This window comes from Mastomys coucha, unplaced genomic scaffold (genome assembly GCF_008632895.1).
Source record: "Mastomys coucha isolate ucsf_1 unplaced genomic scaffold, UCSF_Mcou_1 pScaffold8, whole genome shotgun sequence".
Lineage (NCBI taxonomy): Eukaryota > Metazoa > Chordata > Mammalia > Rodentia > Muridae > Mastomys > Mastomys coucha.
Window position 1 is genome coordinate 50138544 of NW_022196914.1, and position 24479 is coordinate 50163022.

Sequence of the window (24479 nt, forward strand, 5' to 3'; positions counted from 1 at the left end):
CTATGCTTTTTTATAGTCAGTAAATAGAAATTAATTTCTCAAGAGGTACAATGTAAACATACTAAATACACTATGACTAAGAGCTGAGTTAGCAGAATTGTATAAACTGTTTCAAGCAAGGACATCACACCACAGTACAAACGGTAACTGATAGAACAACCAACCACAAGGCATTTGTAAGAAACACTATTCTCGAAAGTTAAAGGCCTGGCTGATTTTGTTACTGTCCTAAGTACATCTCTTAAAGTGAGGAGGGTAAAAAGAAAAGTGTGGTTTTCCCATTTTTACAGCTATGACATATTGTAGGACACATAACAAGGCAATATTTCAGCTGTTGATGAAAACACATTGAGCTTTAGACCATTATTTCACTTTGTCCATATTACAATTATATGTTGTCTGTGAGACGCAGGGGGGAAAGCAAAGTATGTCTGTAAAGTACAGAAATGTCCATACTTACATTCATTTCATTGACTCTCTACTGTGGCTTGGCCTGAACAATATAAAAGTCGCTATGAATTTCACATTACAGTAAAAGGCATACAGGCATATAGAACTAAGGGACTGATCCCAGCCTTGGAAACAGATGTATCAATGTTGACATCTTACCTGGTAGGTAAACGGCTGTGCCTTCCACGGACTCTTCACTAATGCCAATCAGGAAAGCAGTTTCATTAGAACTGTCCAGAATGGAAAATGGTGGTAATGAATGTGCAGTGTTTAGATCCAGAGTACTGACTGTTGCCTGGTTACTGTAATCAAGAATGTTTTGTGACACTTGTTTTTCAGATGTTGCCAGTATAGACTCTCCAAATAATGACGTGTGTGTTTCATGGTTAATTTCCAAGGAAGGAAAGGTTGGCCTCTCAGGCTTCTGTGGGATGGGCTGAGGTGCCACACCTGTCTCAACCCTGAAAGCTGCAGAAGCAGAATGTGGCCGCTGTGTGGCACCTCCTAGCTCCATGTTATCTATAGCGGTAATGACGGGTTCACTCTCTGTTGTTCTGATACCTGCAAGCATTCCAACTCTTTCTCCTGGAATCTGATCATTTGCTTTGTTTGGGAGGTCCTGGAAAGTCTCAGTTTTTGTGGGAGAAGTTTCAAGTTCTTCTAGTAACTTAGGCGTACTTTCATCTTCTGAAATATCTAAAGCAGGGTCAGGAGACATGAATGGAAGCTCTGTTCTGGGCACATTTTCACCCAACGGCTTAAGGGTTGCTTCAATATTAGCACGGGCTTCCTTAAAATGACCCTCTATTGACTTTTGTGATGAGGCAGCAGTAAGAGCTAGCTGATCACTTGTGTGGGGAACCTCTGGGTATTCAGAGACTCCACTGTCTATGTAGACAGGGAAGGGAGAAGAAGATGGTGCCTGAGGAGAGAGCTCTGCCAGAGAGGAAGCTGCAGGTGTTGCTTCAGTGTAATGCGTGGAGTCAGATTGTCTTACCACATTGGGGAATTCTGTTAAAGGCTGAGCTATAAAGTATGTACTACCAGTACTTACATAAGTAGGGGGATCTGTCAATACTTCCCCCAATCCTGAAAAGAATTCTGGCTGAAATGAAGGGCCTCCATATTTCTTTTCTTCATATTCTTCCTGTGTTTTTTCCAAATGCCCCAATGTTGATATTACTTCACTCTGGTCTGCAATAGCTTGGCCATCAGACAAGGTACTTGATTCAAATATATCATCCAGAGATATTGCTTCAATGTTGGGTTTATCAATCTCTGGACTACCTGTGGTTAGTTTACTAGGAGTGTGCAGGGTTGACACTGTGGGGAAGAAAATATCTAATTCTGTCTCTGTGCTAGAAACTGGGATCCCAGTGGCATAACTAAAGCTTATGTCTTCTGCCTGCTCTCCATCATTGGGAGTCACAGACTCATTGTATACTGCTTGAGTGTAGCCAGCAGGAAGTGCATCACCAGAGCCCTCAAATGCTTCCTCCGTTGGAGAAAAGTTAACAGCTGCCTCATACTTCTCTTGAACTTGAAGGCTTTCTTCATCACTGCCATGTGATCCCAATGGTATCTCTGGCTCTAGGTCTGTTTGTATTCCAGGGATGTACTCATATACAGGTTTAGTGTGATCAATGTCTATAATAATATTTTTATCTGATGTCAGCTCAGGGAGAATTTCAACAATAGCACTCTCAGTAATTGTCAATCCTAAGTCCTTACTATCCTCTTTGTCTAGATCTATAATAATGTTTTCTGTGGTTTTTCTCCTGCTAGGTTTCAAGGTTGAACCTTCAATTCTGATATGGTCTTGTAAACCATCTGCAATACCTTCTGAGGGACTCTTAAATGGCACTGTACTTGGCAGTGTGCTAGTTGGATACGGGGAACTCTCATTGTACTCTGAGTGATGCAGGAATATCGCTGAAGCTGTCGGAGATCCATCAATAGCTCCAGCCTCGGTCCTTGACACCTCTGGATGCTTTTCCAGGAATCCATGAGAAGCCAACATGCTGTCTCCTTGACTGGTTGCCTGAGTAGTTCCAGAAGTGTACCCTAAGTCAAGAGCGTGCACTTCTCCAGATCCTTCTCCAGAGTTTACATTAAACAAGTCAGATGGTTGTGACTCTGATGTAGCAAAGGGTTTGGTCATTTCAACACTGTAAGTTTGATGCAGAAAAGCAGTGGGAGAAGTTGCTGCTGCTTCAGCTTCTGATGCTGAAGAATTTTCATTAGAGATTTGTCCAGTCATAGTTTCTTGTCTATGGGTCTGGATTTCCTCTTCCCACCTGAAGGTTTGTTTTGGTGAATGTTCCATGTCCATGAGCTTCATGAAAGGAAGAGTTGACATTGTAGGCTCTTCTGTTCCAATATTGCTCAAAGTTACATTGGGTGCCTCTGTGTTGTCTTGAGAGATGCTGCCTGTTTTGGAAATGAGTGTTCTAGCTTCATTTGACACATCTTCCATTCTTTCATGGTCTTCCACTTTATCACCTAAGATGCTTGTTCCTAAGCTTCTCATGTGAGATGTCTCAGAATACAATGTGCTAGTGATCTGCTCCATGTCAGTCAAACTCACTGATGCTGTAGGCAAAGGAGGCCAAGTCTCTCCTGATCCTAGTCCAGAGAATGAGAGATCAGTATGTGACTCTTCATTTGTTTGTTTCATGCCCTTTGGGAAGAGTTTTGTGCTTTCTTCTTCTTGAGTTGAAGAATTCATGACTATTCTTCTAGCCGGTCCGGATTCAGTCACTGAAGCAGTAGCTGAAAAAGAGTGTGACTTTCCAGTACCTTCAGGATGGGTAGTATATGATACTGAGTCTTTGATACCAGGACCTGGAGTAGACATACCTTCCTCCTCCACATTCCTATGAGTAATGTATGTTTTCGTTGTTGTTAACATAGAGTAATCTGAAGTTTGGAATTCAGTTTCAATTAGTGATTGGGTTTCCAAAATTATTTGTTCTGGTGCAAGAGAACTGTGGAGTGATTCAAAAGTCTTTTGTCCCTGAGCTTTTTCCTGTGTCACTGTTTCTCTTCCAATCTCTTGTTCTTTAGGATCAACTTCTGGTTTAGACCACAATTTGGCTGGCTCCATTGTCTGAGGAATGTCCACTGACATTGTGCTCTTTACCTCCATGTCCCCATTTTCTGTCAGATCTACAGTATTTCCACTTGCTGCTGTTGGCAAAGCAGTGGATCTGTTATTTGCTTCCTTTACTGTAGCCACTTCTTCAAACTCTTCATCAAAATGTGAAGACTCTGTACCAGAAAAAATGTCCACAGCTAGTGGAAGCACTGGACGAACAGAGCTCCCGACTGAAGCCAGCTGCTCACCTGACCCCTCAGCTGAGGTCATGAACTCTTCCCAGGGGAATGCTGTGGTACTGGCCACAGCACTGCCAAGTCCTTTTGAGTCAGGCACTGGGTTGATGTTGTCTGAGGTAGGAGGTATTGATGATGAAGTCTGTGTATCCCTAACTGGTTCGTTCTCAGAGCCTCCCATCCCCACTGTTTCCTCTTTCATTGTTGGATAAGACACTGTTGGATATTCACTGAAGTCACCACTAAAATCTCCCAAAGGAAAACCTGTATATAAATCCCTTACTTCTGTCTGGGAAGTTGGCTTTCCTGATATTTCAGAAATCAGTGTCTTCTGGGATGTCTGGCTCATAACTCCAGCAATTTCTATGTCCAGTACAGTACTCGGAGTTAATCTTGTTGGCTCAAAAGAGGATGAAGTCTCCATACTGGGAGACAGAGTACTGGGTAATTCTTTGTTGGCTTTGGTTTCAGACTCTAAATCTAATGTAGTTAAAGAAGCAGTGATGAATTCCATATCAGTACTAGTATCTCCTGAGCCCAGGTCCATAAACAGAGAGGGAGGCTTTCCTGAGAGAGTGGTCAGCTCTTCCTGGACCCTGGGCTGACTACTACTACTATGCTCAAAGAGCTCCCCATTGGCAACATCATTTGTTTCTCTAAAAACAGGAGTTGAATTTGCCATATCCTTTTCAGAGTCTGTGGGTGTTGTCTCTGGCATAAAACCTTCCCAGGTAGTCAAATCACTAGCTGCAGCTAAATTTGAACTTTCTAATTCTGGGGTTAAAAGTAAGTGGTCTGACCTCTCTGTTGTTGCTTGGAGTTCCCCTCTGGGGGCTGCATTTGCAGCTCCCTCTTTGTCTTCTTCTCTTTTTCTTCCTTCAAAAGATGTACTGGAAACCCACTCAGAGGTGGCTGTTTGAATTCCAAATTGTGTAAGCCTTGCATCTGCAGAAAGTAGCTGTGCATCCAAAGGAGCGGTGGTTGCAGGAATATAAGTGTGGTGGTTTGTGATCATTATCTTGTTCATAGCCAAGGGGCTGAGTGTATCTGTAGGATCTCTCTGTGGTAAATCAGTTACCATGTTGAAGATTTTATTTTTATACTCTTCTACTTCCCCCGACCCTTCAATAAAAGGAGCTGAAGAACTCCCCGAGAACTCTACAGTTTGGTTAGGTGTTATCTCTACCCAGCTTTCCACAGTAGACATGGCTTCATCAGTCTGTGAGATTCCTGTTAGAGTAATTGGTTCTTCCTCCAAGATATTTACTGACACATAACTTGAAAGTGTGCTAGAGGTAGATATGGTAGGATTTTGGTCTGTCTCTTTACCAAGTGCTACTTCTGTAGCCCTAGAAAAGATTGTTTTCTGGGATGCTTCGTCAATGGCATCCTCTCCTGAAGACTCTTCAGGAAACAGAGGTATAGGCTTAGGTTGTTTGTGCTCCAGATTTTCAAGGTTTGGGTTGCTCTCTGTGATGGACTCTGACCATTTGGTGGTTTTACTGTGATGGGATGACAGTGTGGAAAAAACATCAGGCTCACCACTTGAAACATGTTCTGGTGTTTCAGGGTAAGTCTCTGGTTTCCATGTGATTTCTAACAATTCAGTGCCTTCTTCAGATTTGTTAAATTGCATGGTAGTTGACAATTCAGTTTCTGCCAGTATAAACTGATGGGTGTCAGTTGCAGAACTATCTGAGAAATTCTGAGAAGGTGCAACACTTTCGTACTGGCCACGCCTGGCTTCTGCGGCTTCTGGGTCCTTAGGCACTGGGGTGACGAGCTGCTTCCCATTGATGTACTGCACTGATGGAGTAGTTGTTACATCAGTTGCATTTACACAGTCCTCCTCTCCATCTTCATCTTCCTCACTGTGATATATGTCTATTTCAAAGGAATCTGGTAACTCGGGTAAAATTTCAGCAAACAGATCATGCAGTGGATCTGTTTCTTCACTGCAAGGTTCCTCTTCTTTAGATTCTGAATCTATTGGATGACCACTTACAATCATATCACTCAATCGACCTGAAAAAAACAAAGAGTTTTCACAATACTTAAATGGAAGATTTGGCAGGGTATGACAGAAGACAAGGCTGACCACACTCATACATACAAAGAGAAGGATCTGACTGGTTCCAAGTTACATGAAATCACCTTTCTGCAAATGGTTCTTGCTCTTCAAATTTGCTGTTATGTAATTACAACAAGAGGAAAAATTCCATTTAGGAGTGTGGAAACAAGTTATAAAAACACTTCAGTGTGCTTAAGATGACAAGATAATTCTCAAATGAAAAAGAAAGTATATAAACACTTTAGTTCTAGAATGCACAATTGATGCTGCTGTGAGCTGCAAAGAAAGTTGAAATCAGGACCATTTCTCCAGACCATAAAAAAAAAAAAAAAAAGATTAGTCTTTACTCTATTCAATAAGAAAGGAGATGAAATTTCTTATGGCCTCTTCATTCTCTGCCTTGTCTATTTTTAGAAAAAGTAGTTTGTTTCTATCCCATTTATGATGTAATGGCCACATGTATTCACTAATGCGATAAGGAAGGAACCTCTGTACATCAAAAAACAACTCCCTGGTTTGGATATATCCAGTGGGGGAGGGGGCTGGTAAAGATCTTCTTGAAAAGACCTCGGGAGCCTTTTACTCCTTTACATCATTGCCTTCTATGATATGTGCCAGGACCAGGCTGATTTTTATCTCTTGCTATTGACATTTTAGTGAATGACAATCCTGATGTTGTATGTAAATATTCTAATTACAAATTTCAAGTGATACATATAAACCTATCCTCTGGGTTGTAATACCAAACGGGACTAAACACTAACCTCAGTTGACTTCTCTGTTTCCAGAAATACACCAGCAAAACTTTCAGCCTAGTGTTCTAGAAAAAGAGAAAATCTGAGGCTTCAGCCATACCAGAATGCATTCGACTATCCATGATGGAGCCCTGCTACTCCAGCTATCTTTTTTCCAGTGTCACCACAGTGCTTGTGGAAGGAAGTAGCAGGCCATGGACTAGACACAGGTTACACTGGGCCTTACCACTTGCCCAGAGGAATGCTGTTGTAGAATAAGCTTTCAGTTTAACCCCAACTTCTGACACACAAGTTTAAGATGAGTCTGATAAATGCACAGAAGAAACAAGCATGATGGAGCCACCTCTGCCTCCATAACCCCACCTCTAAAAGAGAAAAATATTTTCTGCTAGATTGTTCCTCTTATAAGATGCTTCTTTCCTCATTGGAAGGGATCAACTTTCAACATCCAATAAGAAAGGAGAAAATCTAGTTAAGGACCATTGGTATGATCTTGCTTTTTCCCTGTCCACTGTGCATTAATGTAATGTTTACTGAACTACTCTGTGGATGTGTGTTGACTTTTGATGTTGAAAGCCAACAAACATGACTTCAGGAGACACAAAAGTGTAATTTCACTTTTTCTTTCTCCCTAATAACTGAAATGAAAAAGTTATACTGTCTATATGCAACCACCTACCCACCGAATCATTTTACTAAAATATTATTTATGTGTCTACTTTTTCACTCTAACTATAACTTTCTATTTAACCTTCACACTAGACACATTGTACACGTTTCTATCCATTCTAATGTATACACTTGGATTCCATTTTTCCAAGCTAAAGCATATGGACAGTTAAGCAATTAAAAAAGTATTTTAGTCACAAAGAGAATTTAGATCCATGCCTAGTTCCAGTGCACATCAAAGCACAAAAGAAATACATGCTATTTCTGGCATAGATGTTGGAACAAATCTTTAACACTAAATTAAGAAAATGATTAAATACCTAACCTTTTATAGAAGCATCATTAAAATTATGTCTATCCAATATTAGTTGTTACTATTATCTTATAGTAACCATTGTAAGCTATAAAAGAAGATACAGTAAAAATTGCAGATAGTTTGAACAAAGATATACTTTGTCTTATAAGAAGGAATATAAAGACAATGTTCAAAACGTAGGACACATTAAAATGCCTTTGCATATGAACTCTTGGAATATAATATCAACAATTATGTCACTAAAACAAGTACTTTCTCATCAATACTATTTAAATACAGTTGAATAAGTCCAGATTAAATTATAACATATGCATATATTCATGAAAATTTACCTAGAGGGCCAAAATGTACCTGGCTTAAATGACTAACATTCTCATGGGTTTCATTTTGTTTTCCTTCATTAATACATAATGTTCCCCATTTGAGAAATACTGTAATTTTTTCTTGTCAGCTAGACTTAGTAGATATATATTAGGTTTAGTATATATTTATGGGTAGTAGAGTGATTAGCATAGAAAAGCAAATGCACATAGTATGCCATGTGGTTTTCTATGTGACAAGAGCATCTAAAATGTATTTATTTGACAAAAAATTCTAATATAATATGAAATCACAATCTTTGTGTTAAATGGAGTCCTAGAATTTTCCTACTAAAAAGGACTTAACTAGAGCAAACAAAAAATGCAGAATGAGAGTCAGAGTTATTATTTACCTTTTCTGAAAGGAGTATCCTCATGGGTTGGCACCAAGTGGCTGTTTGTTCAGGTTGTGTCAACTTACAAAATGCTTTCCTTGGATTTCTTAACTTTGGTGTGAGGATGGAAAAATGTTAACTACCTAGGATTTTGAATTTTCATGCTTTTTCACATTTTTTTCTGTCCATATATATCTGATTTGTTCCCATACTTTCAACATTTCATGAATAAGGGCAGAGTTTATAGAAAACTCTATCTACAGTACACATATGTAGATGAATTCTTCCTGGCCACATGGCCTGAATTACCATCAATAATTCCTTACAACTCATAAAATCCTACTCAGCATTTTTATTTATTCATTTTCCAAAATTGCCTCTGCATCCCCCTTTCCTGTCACCACCCCCACCTGCTACACATATACTTAAAGAGTCTGAGCCGCTATAATTATGGCAAACCAGAAAAGTTTCTTTGTGGCATATGGTGGGGGGACACGTATGCTATTGTCAAAGTCCTGTTCCATTGCAAAATAGTGATCTGCTCTATTTCACACTTACAAGAAAGACTTAACAGGGTTGCTGACAGTCCAGGTTCATAAAAGAGTGGGCCCTTTTAAAAGAGTGCTTTATTTCAGAATTTTACTCTAAGGAGAATATAACTTATTTAGATTTCAAGAGTCAAACCACAGAACTCTGTAGACTGCATGTATAATCTTTTCTATGTTTATATGGTTATATTTTAACAGCTTGACTCGAATATACTAGTACTGCAATTAATGGGTTTTTAATGGCATTTAACACAAGGCTTTATGGATAACTGACCTTAAACTATTCACCAAGTATTTTTAAGTACTTCATAGCAGAATTCTGCAGATACAGCATAAGTGTTGCAGTCATTCTGTAATCAGACACAAAACGTAGTAGTTGCTATCTTGCATAGGTGACTGGTCAAAGTTCATATTCTCTTCTGAGATTTTATAGTTTAAGCTTAAGAGTCTAATTAAGTAAAAGATATTGCAGCCTACTCAGCGTTGACAGATAAGACTGTGTTTCCTTTAAAATGGAATTTGCTCATATGTATATCAGGTGCCTTATTCCAAAAATAAAATAGCCACACTGCAGATTCCTGGAAGGTACTTGTAAATCTTAAAGTGAAGAATCCTGAAAATCCTCATAATGTCAAGCTTTTGTGTATCTGTAAATCCTCAATTTTTAATTAAAATAAATGACTAAGTAGTACTTTAAGGGAGAAAAAGAAGGACATGTGATTTTTTTTAATCAAATTACTTAAAATATTCTGAATCCTCAGCATTTTTAAAGATTTGTGACATAGATTACCCCAGCTTAGTATTTTAAACAACAACATTAAAAATCAGGACACAAATGCCTTCCAAAATGTTGGCAGATGCTTTTGCTCCTTCATTCCCTCAATTCTTGGGTAGTACTTGATGCTTATATCTACAAAACAGCCTTCCCAAACACCAGAGAGGTGAACAAGATCAAAGAGCTTGATCACTGTGCTCTGTCATCCTTGTCTACTTATGACTTAGCTAGCCATGGCCTACCTGGAGTAGCACTCAAGCCTGTTGTATTCCTTTGGAAGCCTTTGTGTGCTGAGTACCACACACCTTTTTCTCAGTTCACAAACATCACATCCAGAAAGGCTCATACACATGTAAATAATGAGGTTACTTCTGATGGCCTCACATTAAAGAGGCTGGTATGTTATAGTAAATAGGCATGTTTTTCAGCTTCCAATTATTCTCAGATAGCACAGTTCCTTCAAGGACAAAGGCTATTTTTAGATGCAGTCATCTTGCCTGAGTTAAGTTAAGGAGGCATCACTTAGTGTAACCTCATCTTCCTTAGAAAGAGCATAGGGGAGTCTACTCCCTTTTAATGGAGCACCTGATTTCCTAGACAGCATATTCAAGCAATCACAGATATCTGAGGAATACCTAAGTAGTAAGAAAGAACTACACTAAAAACAAGTAATTTCAGCAATTGGACTTCAAAATGCTTCCTGCACCAATCTTCTTGCTAGGCTGACCATGATCCATGAGACAGCTCTAAACTCAAGGAGCATTTGAGCAGCACAAATACAAATAGGTTGAAAAAGTACAAAGATGGCATGCAATTGGGTGGACTGGGTAGTCAAAGTAGATCTGAGCAGAGTTGGGGTGAGTATAATCCAAATACATTCTGTGGAATTCTCTAAAAATTGATTTTTAAAAAATAATATAGCAAATATAGGCTGGAGAGATCATTCAGCAGATTAAAACTCTGGCTGTTCTTCCGAAGGATCTGGGTTAGATTCCTAGAACCTACACAGCACCTCCAAAACTGACTACTTGCTATAACTCCAGTTGCAGGGGATTCAACACTCTCTCTGGCCTCTGTGGGTACCAGGCATGCAAGTGGAGCACAGACATACATTCAGACAAAGAACTTATACTTATAACTTTTTGAATTGACCAGATAAGGGCCAACCATAAAGTGGAACATTGCTATCCATTTTGCTTTAGTTCTCTAGTGCTTGAGTCCTTTGATATACATACATACACATAGATGATATAGATACAGATACACAAATAGATATTTTAATACCAGAATCAGAATTGATAACTTAAAAGTAAGGAAATCTTTGATTACATAAAGCAAAGGGCTCTGATAAGTAAATTTATAGTTTTTCTTCAGATTCTAAAATTATATCCACCAAGCTACAGAGTAGAAACAAACTCTATTTTGCTATTCCTTTGTCAAAAATTATTCTTGCTTCCAGTCATCTCTCTTCAAATTGATCCTTTCAATGGGATGTTCAAACAGACCCACTAACTGGCCCACAATCACCCTGCTCCTTGTGTTCTCTGCTAGCATTTCTGTACTGTACATGATGGGTCAGCAATTCTAGAGTCCTACTTCAATACAACCCTCATTCCTTCTTCAACCTGCTTCAAAAAGACAGCATCTTAATTTCCTCTATTTTGCATTGCCCTTCCAATTATGAAGTCTCAGGTCAAATAGGTAAATGCTAGATAGATAGATACCACTCTCACATAGAAAATGGCTGTATTTTTAAATGTGGGGCATAGAAATTACATTAAATAGTTTGTTATTAGTTTGTTTTTGCCACCCTATTTTCTCAACCTCCCAAGTGCCCATTACAGGTTTTTGCCATCACAGAACTTTATTCTCTCATCTCATGTTTCTCAGATTTATTTTCCAGAATTAAAGTAAAGTGATCTTGTAAGTATAGGATAAAATTCTGTAAACACTAACTATTCTACCCAATTAGTCTCCCCTTTGAGAATACAGTTGCAATAATATCTTCCTAATGATTTAGCATTAAGAATCAAAAGGTTGTCACTATACTGAAGTCTCTTTCAAAGATTTATATCTCTAACTAAAGTAATAGTGGGTCTTTGGTGGTAACTATAGCACAAAGATAGGGACAAATGAATTATACAAAAAAATCTCAAATAGTAGAGAATTTTGTGGTCATGGAAATCTAGATACTGGTGATACATCAAGAATGTACAGCCATGGTCTCAGTATTTGTTAATCATTAACCAACTGTTCAAATATATGTAGGTTTCTATGAAGGCTATGAAAATTGTTTTTTTCCTTCAAATATAAATTAATTGAAGAAATTTACTTGATCTACACAAAGAAAAGGAATTATTATGTCATTAATGGATCACTTTTAGTTCCTGGATTTGCAGACAGGACTTAACAACAATATAGGATATAGCTGAGATATGCAATTCTAAGAGACTAAAAATATAGTGCCCAGTCATCACTACTACTTTGGGTTCAATGGTAATTATTCCCAGTACTTTGAAAGAACATATAAGTCACAGATATTTCATTCCATTTTCTTCCTGACTTACAGATATCAAGGCATAGTAAGACTTGTGACAAGCAGAATACTTGCCAAAATCTGACCACTGACTACAGTTTCAGCAGAGAAAGATTAAATCAGGCAAATTCCACTCAAAGCTGGCAGAGTACATCTTAACCTGACAAAGGCTATTTCTCAGCAGGCTAGAGAGTCAGGAGCTCTTTGCTCTATTAGATGTTCAATACGTTAACATCTTCAGCAAAACTATAAAGATGTCAAATATGAACAATATCTCAGGCAGATTTTGAAAAGGAATTAAATGGCAATGCTTATATCTCCCACCAGCAATTCAGCTCAGTTGTCTGGGGTAGTTTGAGTTAGGGTTACTTTATTTGGATGCTTCTGATCTACAACCAAGTGTAGAAGCAGTGTTGGAAAAATATGCCTTGGGAGATGTCCCTGTGTCCATCTATGTCAGACAGTTGCAACTTAAATGATTATCCCCTCCTAACTTTGATTGGTTTGGTTATGAGTGTCCTGGGAACCTGAATGGTTCTCAAGGATGGGGTGAATATTGCAGTTTTCTCTGAGATGAGTTATGAGGCCTTATCTAGTATAGAAACTGCTGATCTTATTTGGGACTGCTCTCTGACATACTTATTAAAGCATGACATTGTGGGCTCCCTAGAAAGCCAAGAAGCATGAGCTACTGATGGTGAAAATGAGAATTATATTATCTTCCTGTATATTTCTAGAAACATACATTAACATATTTATGCCTCATCTTTTCCACTTTAATAAAACAACCACCTTCAGAGCATATGGCTAAGGTAACTAAATGACCTTTTCCATAAGACATCAGGAACAAGTTCCTGCTGTGAGAAACCATTAACTCTGCAAGAGCAGCTCACACATGTATTATGTACTAATTATATGAGTGTACAGAAAAATTCAGGACATCTTACTGACACGACATTTACATTTTCAATAAGAAAAATCTAGAAACTTTATCTCTTACTGTAGGGATTCTTTATATTTCAAACTACCCTGCTTAAACTCTGCATCATTGATGAGACACATTACACATGGCCCTAATCATTCAGAGGTAGTATAGGTTATAAAGATTTTTCCCTCCAACAAATAAACTGCATCATTATATGTATTTAAATCCTCCTCTTGCTACTAGATCTGTTTCCACCCTGATTTATACTAAAATTATGGCACTATCTCTCCAAGGGATACCATTATAAGTAAGATGGATAGATTCTCAGGCCTTCAGGGGATGCCCTTATACAAAAGGATAATTTCTGTTTCTTCTCACATCAATTATATTGGGGAAAGCCATAATATCTCAATATACCTGAAAATATACATGTGACATCTTTTGCTGAAAAGTCTCAGTATATCCACATTCCCCAGTTCATCCTCACTATTCTTAGAATTGATCTGCAACTGACCTTACATCATTATACAACCACATTTGTATATGGAAAACTGGCTTCACTCAGAAGTAGTTCGATGCATTTCTAAAATGACAAAATTGGCGAGTCTCCTTGAAAATATGAAAGTAATTTAAGCTTTACCACTCTAGACTGAAAATACAAAGAGTTTTGAGTTCCTTTGCCTTCTGATTTGTTCTGTGTCACCTCTTCTCTTAGCTAGCCCCTTGCTGGAAAAGTTCTGAGCATGTAATAAAAGCATAAGACAAGGCTATGGCAACGCATGGACACATTTAAAAGAAGTCACTAAAGAGTCATTCTTGAGAAAAGAGTTAAAATGGCTGTTGTCATAACCAAGCCAATTATCATGCACATAGAAGTGCTGGAAGCTGGTGGGTTCTGCTCATGGGCCCTATAGAATCAACATTACAGTTAAATTACAGAGGAGCTATAGCTGCTTCCAGTTTACATTTAAAGAGGCATGGCTGTAAACCAACATTCACTACAATTTTTAACATGCTCTTTTCGTCAAGCAAATAGCAAAATATGGTTCTATTTGTTTCTTTGCATTATAAATAACATTATATAATAGCACAGAGATGTCAACAAGATTGAAGCAACATTGACTTAAATAGCCTCGTTTAGTATAATGAATAGAGACAGCAAGTTACCTATTGTTGACAAATGTATACTTTTGTATGAGCTAAGTAAGGGTAGTCATAATAATGATAATTCCTACTAAAAATATATTTGGGGGACTGGAACAATAACTCAGCAATTATGAGTACCGAATGTTCTTGCAAATGACCTAGATTCTATTCCCAGCATCCATATCTCACAATCATCTGCAACCCTAGTTCTAGGGGACCTGACAGCCACATCTGAGCCCTACCTGCAGCACCAGGCATGCAAGTGTTGCACACACACACACACACACACACACACACACACACATACACACACACACACACAATAGCAGGCAAATAAATATATATATGTATGAGTAAAGTAATAACATAAAAAAATTTAGAAATGAAAATATATTTTCCCTTTAGATATCATCCAGGAATAAGTGTTTCTGTTTTGTTTTCAGTTATATCTTCAGGTCACTTTTCGTCTGGGTTTGATGAAGCAAGCCTGTCCACCCAAACACTACAGCCACTATTTTCTAACACACGAATACCTCTGTAAAATATTGTCTGAAGAATGGAATCCTCTAAGTAAAAAAAAAAGCCACACATACACACACAAAGTATTTTACATGTGATTATTAAATTCCTTAAATGTAAAATGTGATTTTTAAAAATTATATAATATATTATATAAAAATTTCTCAATTAAAAATTAATTCAATTTTGAAAGAATAAGTACTATTTTCCCTACTATGAAAGCAAAACATAAAATAAATCAAGATTGTATAAAACTTTCTTATAAAGTAAGAGGTATGTACCCAGTTAGTGATTATCAGCGTTTATGCAGACTGCTCATTGGAGTCCCTTGTAGCTCATATTCCCCAGGATACCCAATTTCTTAAAAACAAGCCTATACCTTTATGTACGCATGTTTTCATATCTAAAATTAGTAGAAGAAATAAAGTAGATGGGAGTTGTTTCTAAATGATGTGACCAATGAAGGGTGGTAATTCTGCATGAGGAATGTGGACAAATGAGTTCTAAAGTAGTGGCAAGAATTCTGTGCTTCTCAAAATCTAAGTGATGTGCATATTACTACATGAACAATCTCATCAGTATCTTATATTTATACCATTTCTACTTAATATTTAGATTTACACCCATCTCATACTTTTATACTTAGGATGACAGTGAAACAGTAAAAAAAAAAAAAAAAAAAAAAAAAAAAAAAAAAAAAAAAAAAAAAAAGGCAAACTTAGTCAGGCAGAGCTGACATATGTGTATATGAATCTACATGTGGAGGTATGGCAATGAGTACTGCCATGATGCTGACATTTAACACCTACCATTATTTTGTTGATTCAAAGATACTGCTAGATTTTGTTTGTTTGTGTTTGTTTTAACAGTTGCAATTCTGTTTCACTAATTTGTAATTTTTCAAGTAATTTAACCTGAGTACTCTTTCCCGACTACAAAACAAAACAGCAACAACAAAAACCCTGATATTTCTGAAGAAACCCTTTCTATATTGCCAAATCCTATAGCCTTCAGACATGTTCACAAAGAAAGCCTTCTATTAATTTCCCCAAGTGCAGGTGTGCAAATTACTCCTGCAATAGACGAGTCAAGGTTTCAGCATCCCTGAATCACAGTTAACCACACCCCACAGCACTTTTCAGCTCATAAAACCTTTATGGGCTGAGAAGTTCCCTCAGATTTTTAAACTGTTAACTACAGTTACCCGCCAGCAGCAGAACCAATGTTGCCATTAATGTGCATCTGAGTAGATGATGTAAGCGTGCATGTTTTGTTTCATGGTATTTCATAAAAGTCAAGCTTTATATCACTCTCTGAGTGCAGCAGAAATTATAAATGCCATGGTTTGATGTAGCCTGGGTGGCATTTTCACTCTCTTGGATGCAGAATAAATGTGAAGGTAAATTCTATTCAGGTGAATAGGTTTATACAACAGCATGCATGCACCAAGGATTTTCCAGTCTGGATATATAAAAAGTTTCACTTTCCATGGCTCCTCATTAACAGACCTGCCTTAAAACTTAACTGAACATCTGTGTTAGGGTTTTCCTGGGAAAAGTTCAATATACTGTGAAAATTAGGTTATTGTTAGAAAACTAGCAACATTTGCTAAATGAGTAGTTGGGTCTGAGTAAATCTTGTCGACTTCTGAAAATAGCAAAACCCACTGTCATTTTAAGAAGAATGTGTAACTAGAACACATACAACCACATAACAGAGAAACCACGCCCCTCCCAACATGAACATACTGGAAACATGCCTGATGAAAATGGCGAGATAGTTCACGATTTTCTCAGAATGTTCATGGTTTAGAAGTGGAGGAAAGAAACCAACTATGCAGGTCCAGCTGCATGGAGACCACAAGGCACCTATAAAGGCACACTTCTGCATAAACTATTACTGCCTTAGACTATGCAGACCCTCCATTTGAACTACTATTTATAAATGTAGTGATTCTGCTTTTCACCTGATGATTGCCAGTGCTTGGTGGCAGTGGGGAGGGTGGATGCGGTCAATCGTCAGGCTTTTTCCATTTTGTAGTTTGAATGCCCTAAGCTGAATCCACAAGCTTCATCCACAGCGGTTGTTAGGTGCTTTACATTTCTGGTTTCATACTATTTGATACAACTAAGTACACCATTAACAACACAATAAGATAATCTGCGAAGGCACATACTTAATTGGTATGAGCTTTATAAATTCCAAAATCAAAGGCTGATATCAACTTCTCCTCTGGATTCCCTGCCCCGCACACCACAGTTACAGTTTTAAGTTTCAGTTCTAACTAACAGCAATCCAATTTCTACTTCTTGGTAACATTTCCATTTTCAACTCCAGTTCTGTGAGATGTAGAAATAATGTAGAAGATAAAAAAACATTTATGATTTACAAAATACTGTACCAGTAGCAAAAGGAAAAAAAATCCTGTTTTATTCCTGGCTTCTAAAAAGCTATGCTGAGAGGAGGAGATGAACTTGGTAATGCGGGGTTGTGTGGTCTTATGTTCATGTCACAAAGATATGTTCACACCAAGAAAATTTGGGGGGAAGATGAGCAAACAGAAGCCATGAAGTTTCTGTGTACATCACTGGTTACCAATTGAATTGGAGATACAATTCCAACAGCTGTACTCCTGATAACCCTGATGAAAAGACCATCTGTCTTCTGAATGACACCCAGCAGGGCATATTCCAATACCAAGAAAGAAACTGATAAGCAGGCATGCTTCTCATCATAAGGCTTCTCAGAGTCAGGCCACAGAAAAATGGACATTAACTCATAAAATTCTCATATCAGAATTTGAACTGAAAGATTTAATAGAACCAGTAGACTAAAGCTCTAAATTTAAAAGAAATGTGAAACAAAGAAATGTGAAATAGTCCATCAGACTGTAGGTGCTATGCACTCTCAATTCAGCTTTTCGAGTTTACATAACATGACCATGTACTGTCAGTCTTCAGTACAAACAAACCATGTTTGATAATGATAACTACAAGTATTCGCCAATGCAAATAAACAGCTGTTAGAAGAGACGATGAAATCACAATAAAACCATCATGGCTCGCCTTTTAGAAAGACAATGTCATGTTCACAAATCCACCTTCTGAAGTTGTTAATGATTCCAAGCAATTCCTAGGACTTAGCTAGATTGTACTTGGTTTTAAACAATAAAAACTACATTAAAATACCTACACACACACACACACACACACACACACACACACACAGAGTCAATATCTTATAACTGTTAAATTTGAATTAAAGTAGACCTATTACCCATTCCACAACTTATGTGATAAGCCTGCAAAATCCTGGAAGAGAAGAAAACAAACCTTTAGAGATGGTTCGATCATCCCTAGGGATATGCAAAATCATTTAGCTGTCTACATTGTGAGTGCTGAAGGTTAATGGTTGCAGACCAATGGAATGTTAGCACCGGCTAGTGCTACACATGAGTAGTAATGTATGGAAGACACGGAAATTAAAACACTTTGTTCTACACGCTCTGAAGGGATGTAACAATGATGAAGTGGTTGTATTAGATGACAAAGCAGGGCTTCTTACAACTTTCAAAATAAAACCGTACCTAACACTCTTCCAAACTGTTTAACATATCCTTCCAATTTTTGTACAGGTGCATGAAGCTAACATACTTTTGACACTCCAGTTATTGTTATCATCTAATGGCAGCATTTGGTATGATGGGTATTTTAACTTTCAAGAGAAAATGCTGATTGCCTTGAAAGCAAAGACTTACCTGTCTTGTTTTCTCTGACCTCAATAATATAAACATTTATGTCAGGGTGGAATTTGGTCCCTGCTGGGGGTGGTGAAGTAGGCAAGTCTTGAGGTTTGGAGGTTGTTTTTCTTTCCACAACTGATGGTTTTGTTGGCTGTGTTCCAGGAAGCTTTGAGGTCATGTGATCAATATCAGATTCTGTTTTCTTGGCTATGATATCAGTGAGAGTTGTCAGAGGGTGCTGGGTTACAGGTTCCCTAGGAAGTATAATGTCACCTGTTGTTTTCTCACTGGGCTCTTTCACAAATACATGTGGTTCCTCGGTGAATGATGAAGATGGCCTCAAGGATGGTGTTCTGTGAAGGCTGTCAACGGCAGTAAAGACACTAATATCACTTGGAGCTGTTGGAAATTCTGGGAGCTCAGTGGCTCTGGGTTCAAACAACCCTGAGCCTAAAGCTGTATAATCTAAGAATGTCTGTTTTCCTTCCTTGGTAGTTTCTTCCATAAGCTGTGTGACATGAGTCTGGAAGGGCCTTAAAGTTGATGCAAATTCTGTTGGACTACTACCTTCTTCTTCATAAATTACTTCTGGCTCTCTACTTAAAACTACTGTTGGCCTAATGGTTGACATCAGTGATACCATTGTATCCATTTCCACTTCCTGGTCTGTTATTGCACCAGGTGGGTAAGATGTACCAACTGGAGTTGTTTCTAAAACTGGGACTCTTTCAGAACCTGTCATCAATCTGTCTTCAGAGAGAGTATATGTTGACCCCTCCCCCTCTTCAAATGCTGTTGTCTCCTTGGTCATAACTGCAGTAGAACTGAGAGGAGGAAATGGGCTCCCTGGGGTTTGTGGTTCTTCCTGGGTTTCTTCCTGTGAGACTTCTGTTGTTCTAGAAGCTTCAGGAGACACGGTTGTTTGTAGATGAGGATGTTCAAGGATATCTTGATCAGATTTGCCTAGAACCTTATCTTCTAGTGGAACAGAAGTTTCCAATACACTCCATTCTGTCTTGGGAATTATGGAAAGAGGACTAGTATGGGATATGTCTACATGAGTAGTGGATTCCTGTGTGCTACTATAATTAACAAACGCCAATTCTTCCACATCGGAGGTGTGGACAAATGGGGGGCCAGTAAATAGTGGCTTGGAGGCATCTGTATCTTCACCCAGAGCACTTCCTTCCACAGTTGCATTGATGACCTGGTCTTCTGTGCTTGTGGTGGGCAGAAACCTGTCTCCAGTTGTCGGCTCTCCTGAAGCTGACTTTTCTGCACTGGCAATTGATGTAGATGTCTGAAATGTAACTGTAAATTCTCCAGATGCTAAATCTTCCTCAGAAACCTTTTCTAAAGGTTTTGGAGTACCATCTGGGAAAAGAGTGTATTCATCTCCTCCATCTGTGAAACTTGGGGTTTCTTTATCTTTTCCATTTATTCCTATAGTGCTAAGTGATACAGGGGGCAATTTTGTAAAGCCTGAATGTTCTGTTGAGGGTAAAGGCTTTGAAGTTGAATTATCTTCATCCCCTGGCCATTTTGATACTGTGACCACTTCCACATTTAAAGTACTGTGGGTAGAATGAACTCTTGTAACATCTTTGTCAGACTTTGTAACATCTGTTTCTAATCTAGTCAGGATTGTCATTTCTTCCACATCTTTTGCTTCTGTTGGCTTCACAGTTAACTTCTCAGTTGTCAATGTTGGGGAAACAGATTCTGTCCTTTCCACTGAAGACTCTGAGGAAGATGTAGAGAGAGGCATTCCAGAGAAGCCTTCTTCTGTTGTACCTATAAATGGATCTTTGGTGATCTTTAATATCCCATCAACTGTGTAAGGATCTTTTTTCAACTCTGGTCTTGGTGTTTCTGTTCTCTCTCTTCCTTGTGTCACATCTATTTGTAATGATGGATAAATAACTGTGGATATCCTCTCTACTGATATTGTGTCACCAGAATATGGAAGCAATTCTACTTCTGTAAGATGCTGTGATGGGAAGGTGGTTGTAGGTTGTGATTGATCAAACTCATCTTCAGTCATCTTACCATTAATTTTGGGTTCTTTCTCCTTATCTATCAGTGATCCATCTGTGTCAAGCATGGTTATTGTTGATGTTGAAATGGACTCCAAGTCCCCTAGCTGTGAGTAGGTTGTGTCTTCTGATGTTTTTGATACTGTGATGACTTCAGGGATTTGGCTAAAGGCCTGGGTGCTCTGACCAGCTCTAACTGTCAGTGTTCTATCTTCTCTATCATCTTCTCTCAAGGTGAATCCATAGTGACTTGTGGTTGTCAGTTCAGGACTGGTGCTTACTGTTGGCATTTCAGTTTTGTGTTCCAGGGTCACTTCTGTGGATCCAAATGGTGTTTTGGTTTCTGGCAATTCCTTGAAAGAAATGTGATTTGTGATTTCCATGGATGTCACTAAGGGGCCCACTTCTATTTGTTCAATCTGTGTAACTGATTCCTGTGTTTGCATATCCTCTGTAACTCCATCCTGTGAGCCAGTAGTATGTTGGGAGATGACAGTTGTGCTTTGGAGTTCTTCCTCCTTAATTTCAGATATATCTGGCTTTTCAAGTGGTCCTGACCCAGAAGGCAAGTAGTCATCCACATCCCAAGAGTCGATGGTATTCCCAGCAGCTGTGGGTGATTCAGTGGCTAATCTGTCTGTGATAGCCTGAGAATAGACTACATATTTCTGTTCAGAATTGACTATATTTCCTGCAGGAGGGAAGTGTGTGGTAAAAATAGGTAATTCGGTGACTAATGGAATGACTGGTGTAGCTCTGTCAGGTACCATGTGTGGTTCTTTGGATAAACTGGGTGATGCAGTTTCTGCGAGGATATTCATTTCGATCGTGGTTGTCTCTGATATATTCTGTTTAGCTAGAAAGATAATTTCAAAGAGTTAATTAGACAAGTTATTTATAAGGGGTTGTACGACCAGTGAGTGCTTAAGTGTGGCTCTGTATTTGTAACTGGACCCAAGTGATCTGTGATATGAGGAAGCCTAAAACCTAAACTCAAATTAACAAAAAGGAGGATAATTGATCTAGTCATAAACTTGTAAGTGTTTTGTATTGTTAAGTGTTATATTTGATTATGTAAATAATTGCTTTCACAAAAAATGAACATTATGTGTTTTAAGATAAGTAAATGCCAAAAAGTTCTTAATGCCAAATTTTTGTACATGGTTCTCTGTAATGAGCTACAGTAGTGAGAAGGAGAGTTTGACTTGTTATCTGGAGGCTAAGGTCCCTGCTGTTAGCTTTCTTCAAATATTGCCTTCTTTTTCAGCTGCATAGTGTCTCAGGGGAGAGGGAGTGTTTCAGACTGCAAAACAACAAAAAGCCACATCAAATGGAACCAAGTTACACACAAACCATGACACTGTCCATAATGTGTAGACTTTCATAAACAGGATATTAGACTTGTAATACCCGTGCTTCATTTGCTTCCAGGTGTTGGACACTTGTCTTCCTCTTCCTTTCAATTCTGTAGACTTGGTGCCAGCAGATTACACAGCATGTCTGGCAGAGGCTGGTTGGCATTTGCGGTAGTTCTACAGTTTGCTGAGTATCTACACCTTGTGTTTGGCTTATTCCAGGTCTTTGTTTCAGTCTTTAGCAGGAAACACAAATGCACAGGATGTAAAGTAGCTATATGATAGGTTTTTCAGCCTCTAACTATGGACGGCCTTGATCACCAGAGAGTGAAAGTAGCCCTGTCATTATAAAATGCTACATGACAGAGACTCCACATTTATGGAGATTGGCTGGCTTAGGGAAATTTAAGTTGTATAGGAAAGTGACAATGTTATAGGCAAACATCCCTTTCCACACAGAGCAAATGGAGCAGTTTAGCATACAAAGACTGTATTTCCTAAAACAATCAGTACTTACTAAAAACCAAAAATCAGTTGCTAGTGACAAAGAATGGTCCTGAGGAAACACACAGCTACCATCTTGCTCCATTGTGTATGTTGTAACATCCTTGTTTCAGTATTGCTGGCCCTCTCTACTAGAAATGGTTGCATCAGTAGACTCTAAAAACTTTGTATCTTCCCCCAAAAGAATTGTTAATAAACAAAATTGAGTGCCCTTTGTCTTCATCTATTCTGTCAGAACTTTATGATATAATGATGTGATTTTATCCTAAATCAGAATAGGACGTAATAAGTTTCAATTTGTGTGGAGGAGTTACTAGAATTTATTATTAGCTGTTGATATTCCAAAAAAAATTAAAAGCTCAAAATCATCAGTTGTCTAGTGAAACTATGGTGCCCATTTACTTTTGTATTACCACTATAATACAAGCTCTTTACAAATCCATCACCTCACTACTTACCATTTTATATTAAAAAAGAAATTAACCAAAAGGAATACTGTGACTTTGAAAATTGTGTTAAGTAAATTATTTTCTCCTCTTGCAAAAAAAAAAAAAGACAAAAAAAAATCTACTGCATTTATTTCCTGGCACAAACATTGGTCGATTTTGATTGACATGGACAACTTAAAGATCTGAAATATGTCTGACTATTTTCTTTAATTCAATTCTCTATCCTCTGAAATTCCATCACCATTACCTCACTTAACTGCCAGACTTCATGTTTGTCTTATAACTGCATCCTTTAGGGAAACAGTAAAAAATATGTATGGAGAAAGTTTCCATGGAAACATAGTACAAACTCTTAGACACCTTCATATAAGAGAAAATACAATCATATTATTATTAATAACAACCGAATGGTAATTTTACTTTTTCCCCTTCTAGCATTTTTCATGGATGATGAAATAAAATCAGAAGGTGACATTGCATTGGAGCAGAGTGACAGCCTGTGGATTGGGTCCTCCTGCTTATAGAGAGCAACTCTCTATAATTCCGTGAAAATATTTTTACGGTGTTTTAAAAATGGACTCATATTTTAAAAATTAAATAAGCATATGTCATTGTCAGTTATGACTCTGGCTTTCTGTTGCTCTCCTCTAGCCTGATGCATGGTAAGTTGATAGCAGCGAGTCTCAATAAGAAATGTCTTACAAAGCCAGGATTTATGTGACTTTATTTTTAGGGGGAAAGAAGGGTTTAATAATTTTAGAGCTCTGTTTAAGAAAGTCTGTTTACAATTAAGTTAATTAATTCTAATGTTGGAATGGAAAACCTCAGACTTCCTTTTGGGGTTGGGTGGCTTTTTCTTCAACCTAACAGCTGATTTCCATCAAAACTCAGTGTATCTGATAATATGTGCCATTTGTTTCAGCCATTCCATAAAAGGAAATGATTTTTTAAAAATCTCTATCCACAAAGAAATGTCATAAGAATGAATAAATACCATGGCATTACTCTACTGACAACTAATGTAAGGAGGAGAATACAATTCTATGTCATTATAAAAGCACCCTCCCTTAGTTTTAGTCACATTGGACACTCAGCTTTCGGAAATTTTTTTTCTCAATGCCATTATTGAGGAAGCCAACAAAAATCAGCATGCTTCTTTTCCAAAAAGACTCCCTCCCAATCTTTGCAGCTGTCTGTCACACAGATGTTTTGCATCAACATGCTTATAGTGGTTTACATCCTATGGGCTATCCTTGCTGTGCTTCTGTTGTGAGACGTGAGGCAGATTTTCCTAACAAAATATATAACCTGAATTAGCAGCCTGATGACTGATTTAACTCTTACAGTATCCTGTATACATTTTGGATAACTGACCGACTTTTTATCAACTCTTTTATATTTTATATTTTATTAATCATATGTGAGTATAAACCATGAGAAGAGGTGACAAGAGTAATGGCTATCCCATAGGAGGACTTGAGGGTCACATCTGAGGAACCTATTTCTATAGATTCAATGGGGTTAGAATTAAAACTGTCATTTTAAGGTTTAATGAGAGATTGATGGTAATTAAGTCCAATTCAATAAACAGGAAATATTTTGAAATACAAAGTAAGGAAACCTTACAGTTTGTAACTAATGGCCCATAATTGTTTA

General features: G+C 38.0%; 1 protein-coding gene across 3 annotated transcripts in view; it reads right to left on the bottom strand.

Moving 5' to 3' along the window:
* The window catches only part of Vcan (versican), a 97136-nt gene that overhangs the window by 38582 nt on the left and 34075 nt on the right, over positions 1 to 24479 (bottom strand). The window contains exons 7-8 of one of the 3 annotated variants that reach the window (XM_031360393.1): positions 18495 to 21371; positions 610 to 5808 (exon numbers count right to left, since the gene is read on the bottom strand). In XM_031360393.1, the coding sequence (XP_031216253.1) occupies positions 610 to 5808; positions 18495 to 21371 (8076 nt within the window). The remainder of the gene's footprint in view (positions 1 to 609; positions 5809 to 18494; positions 21372 to 24479) is intronic. The other 2 variants (XM_031360395.1, XM_031360394.1) reach the window with 2 other exon arrangements.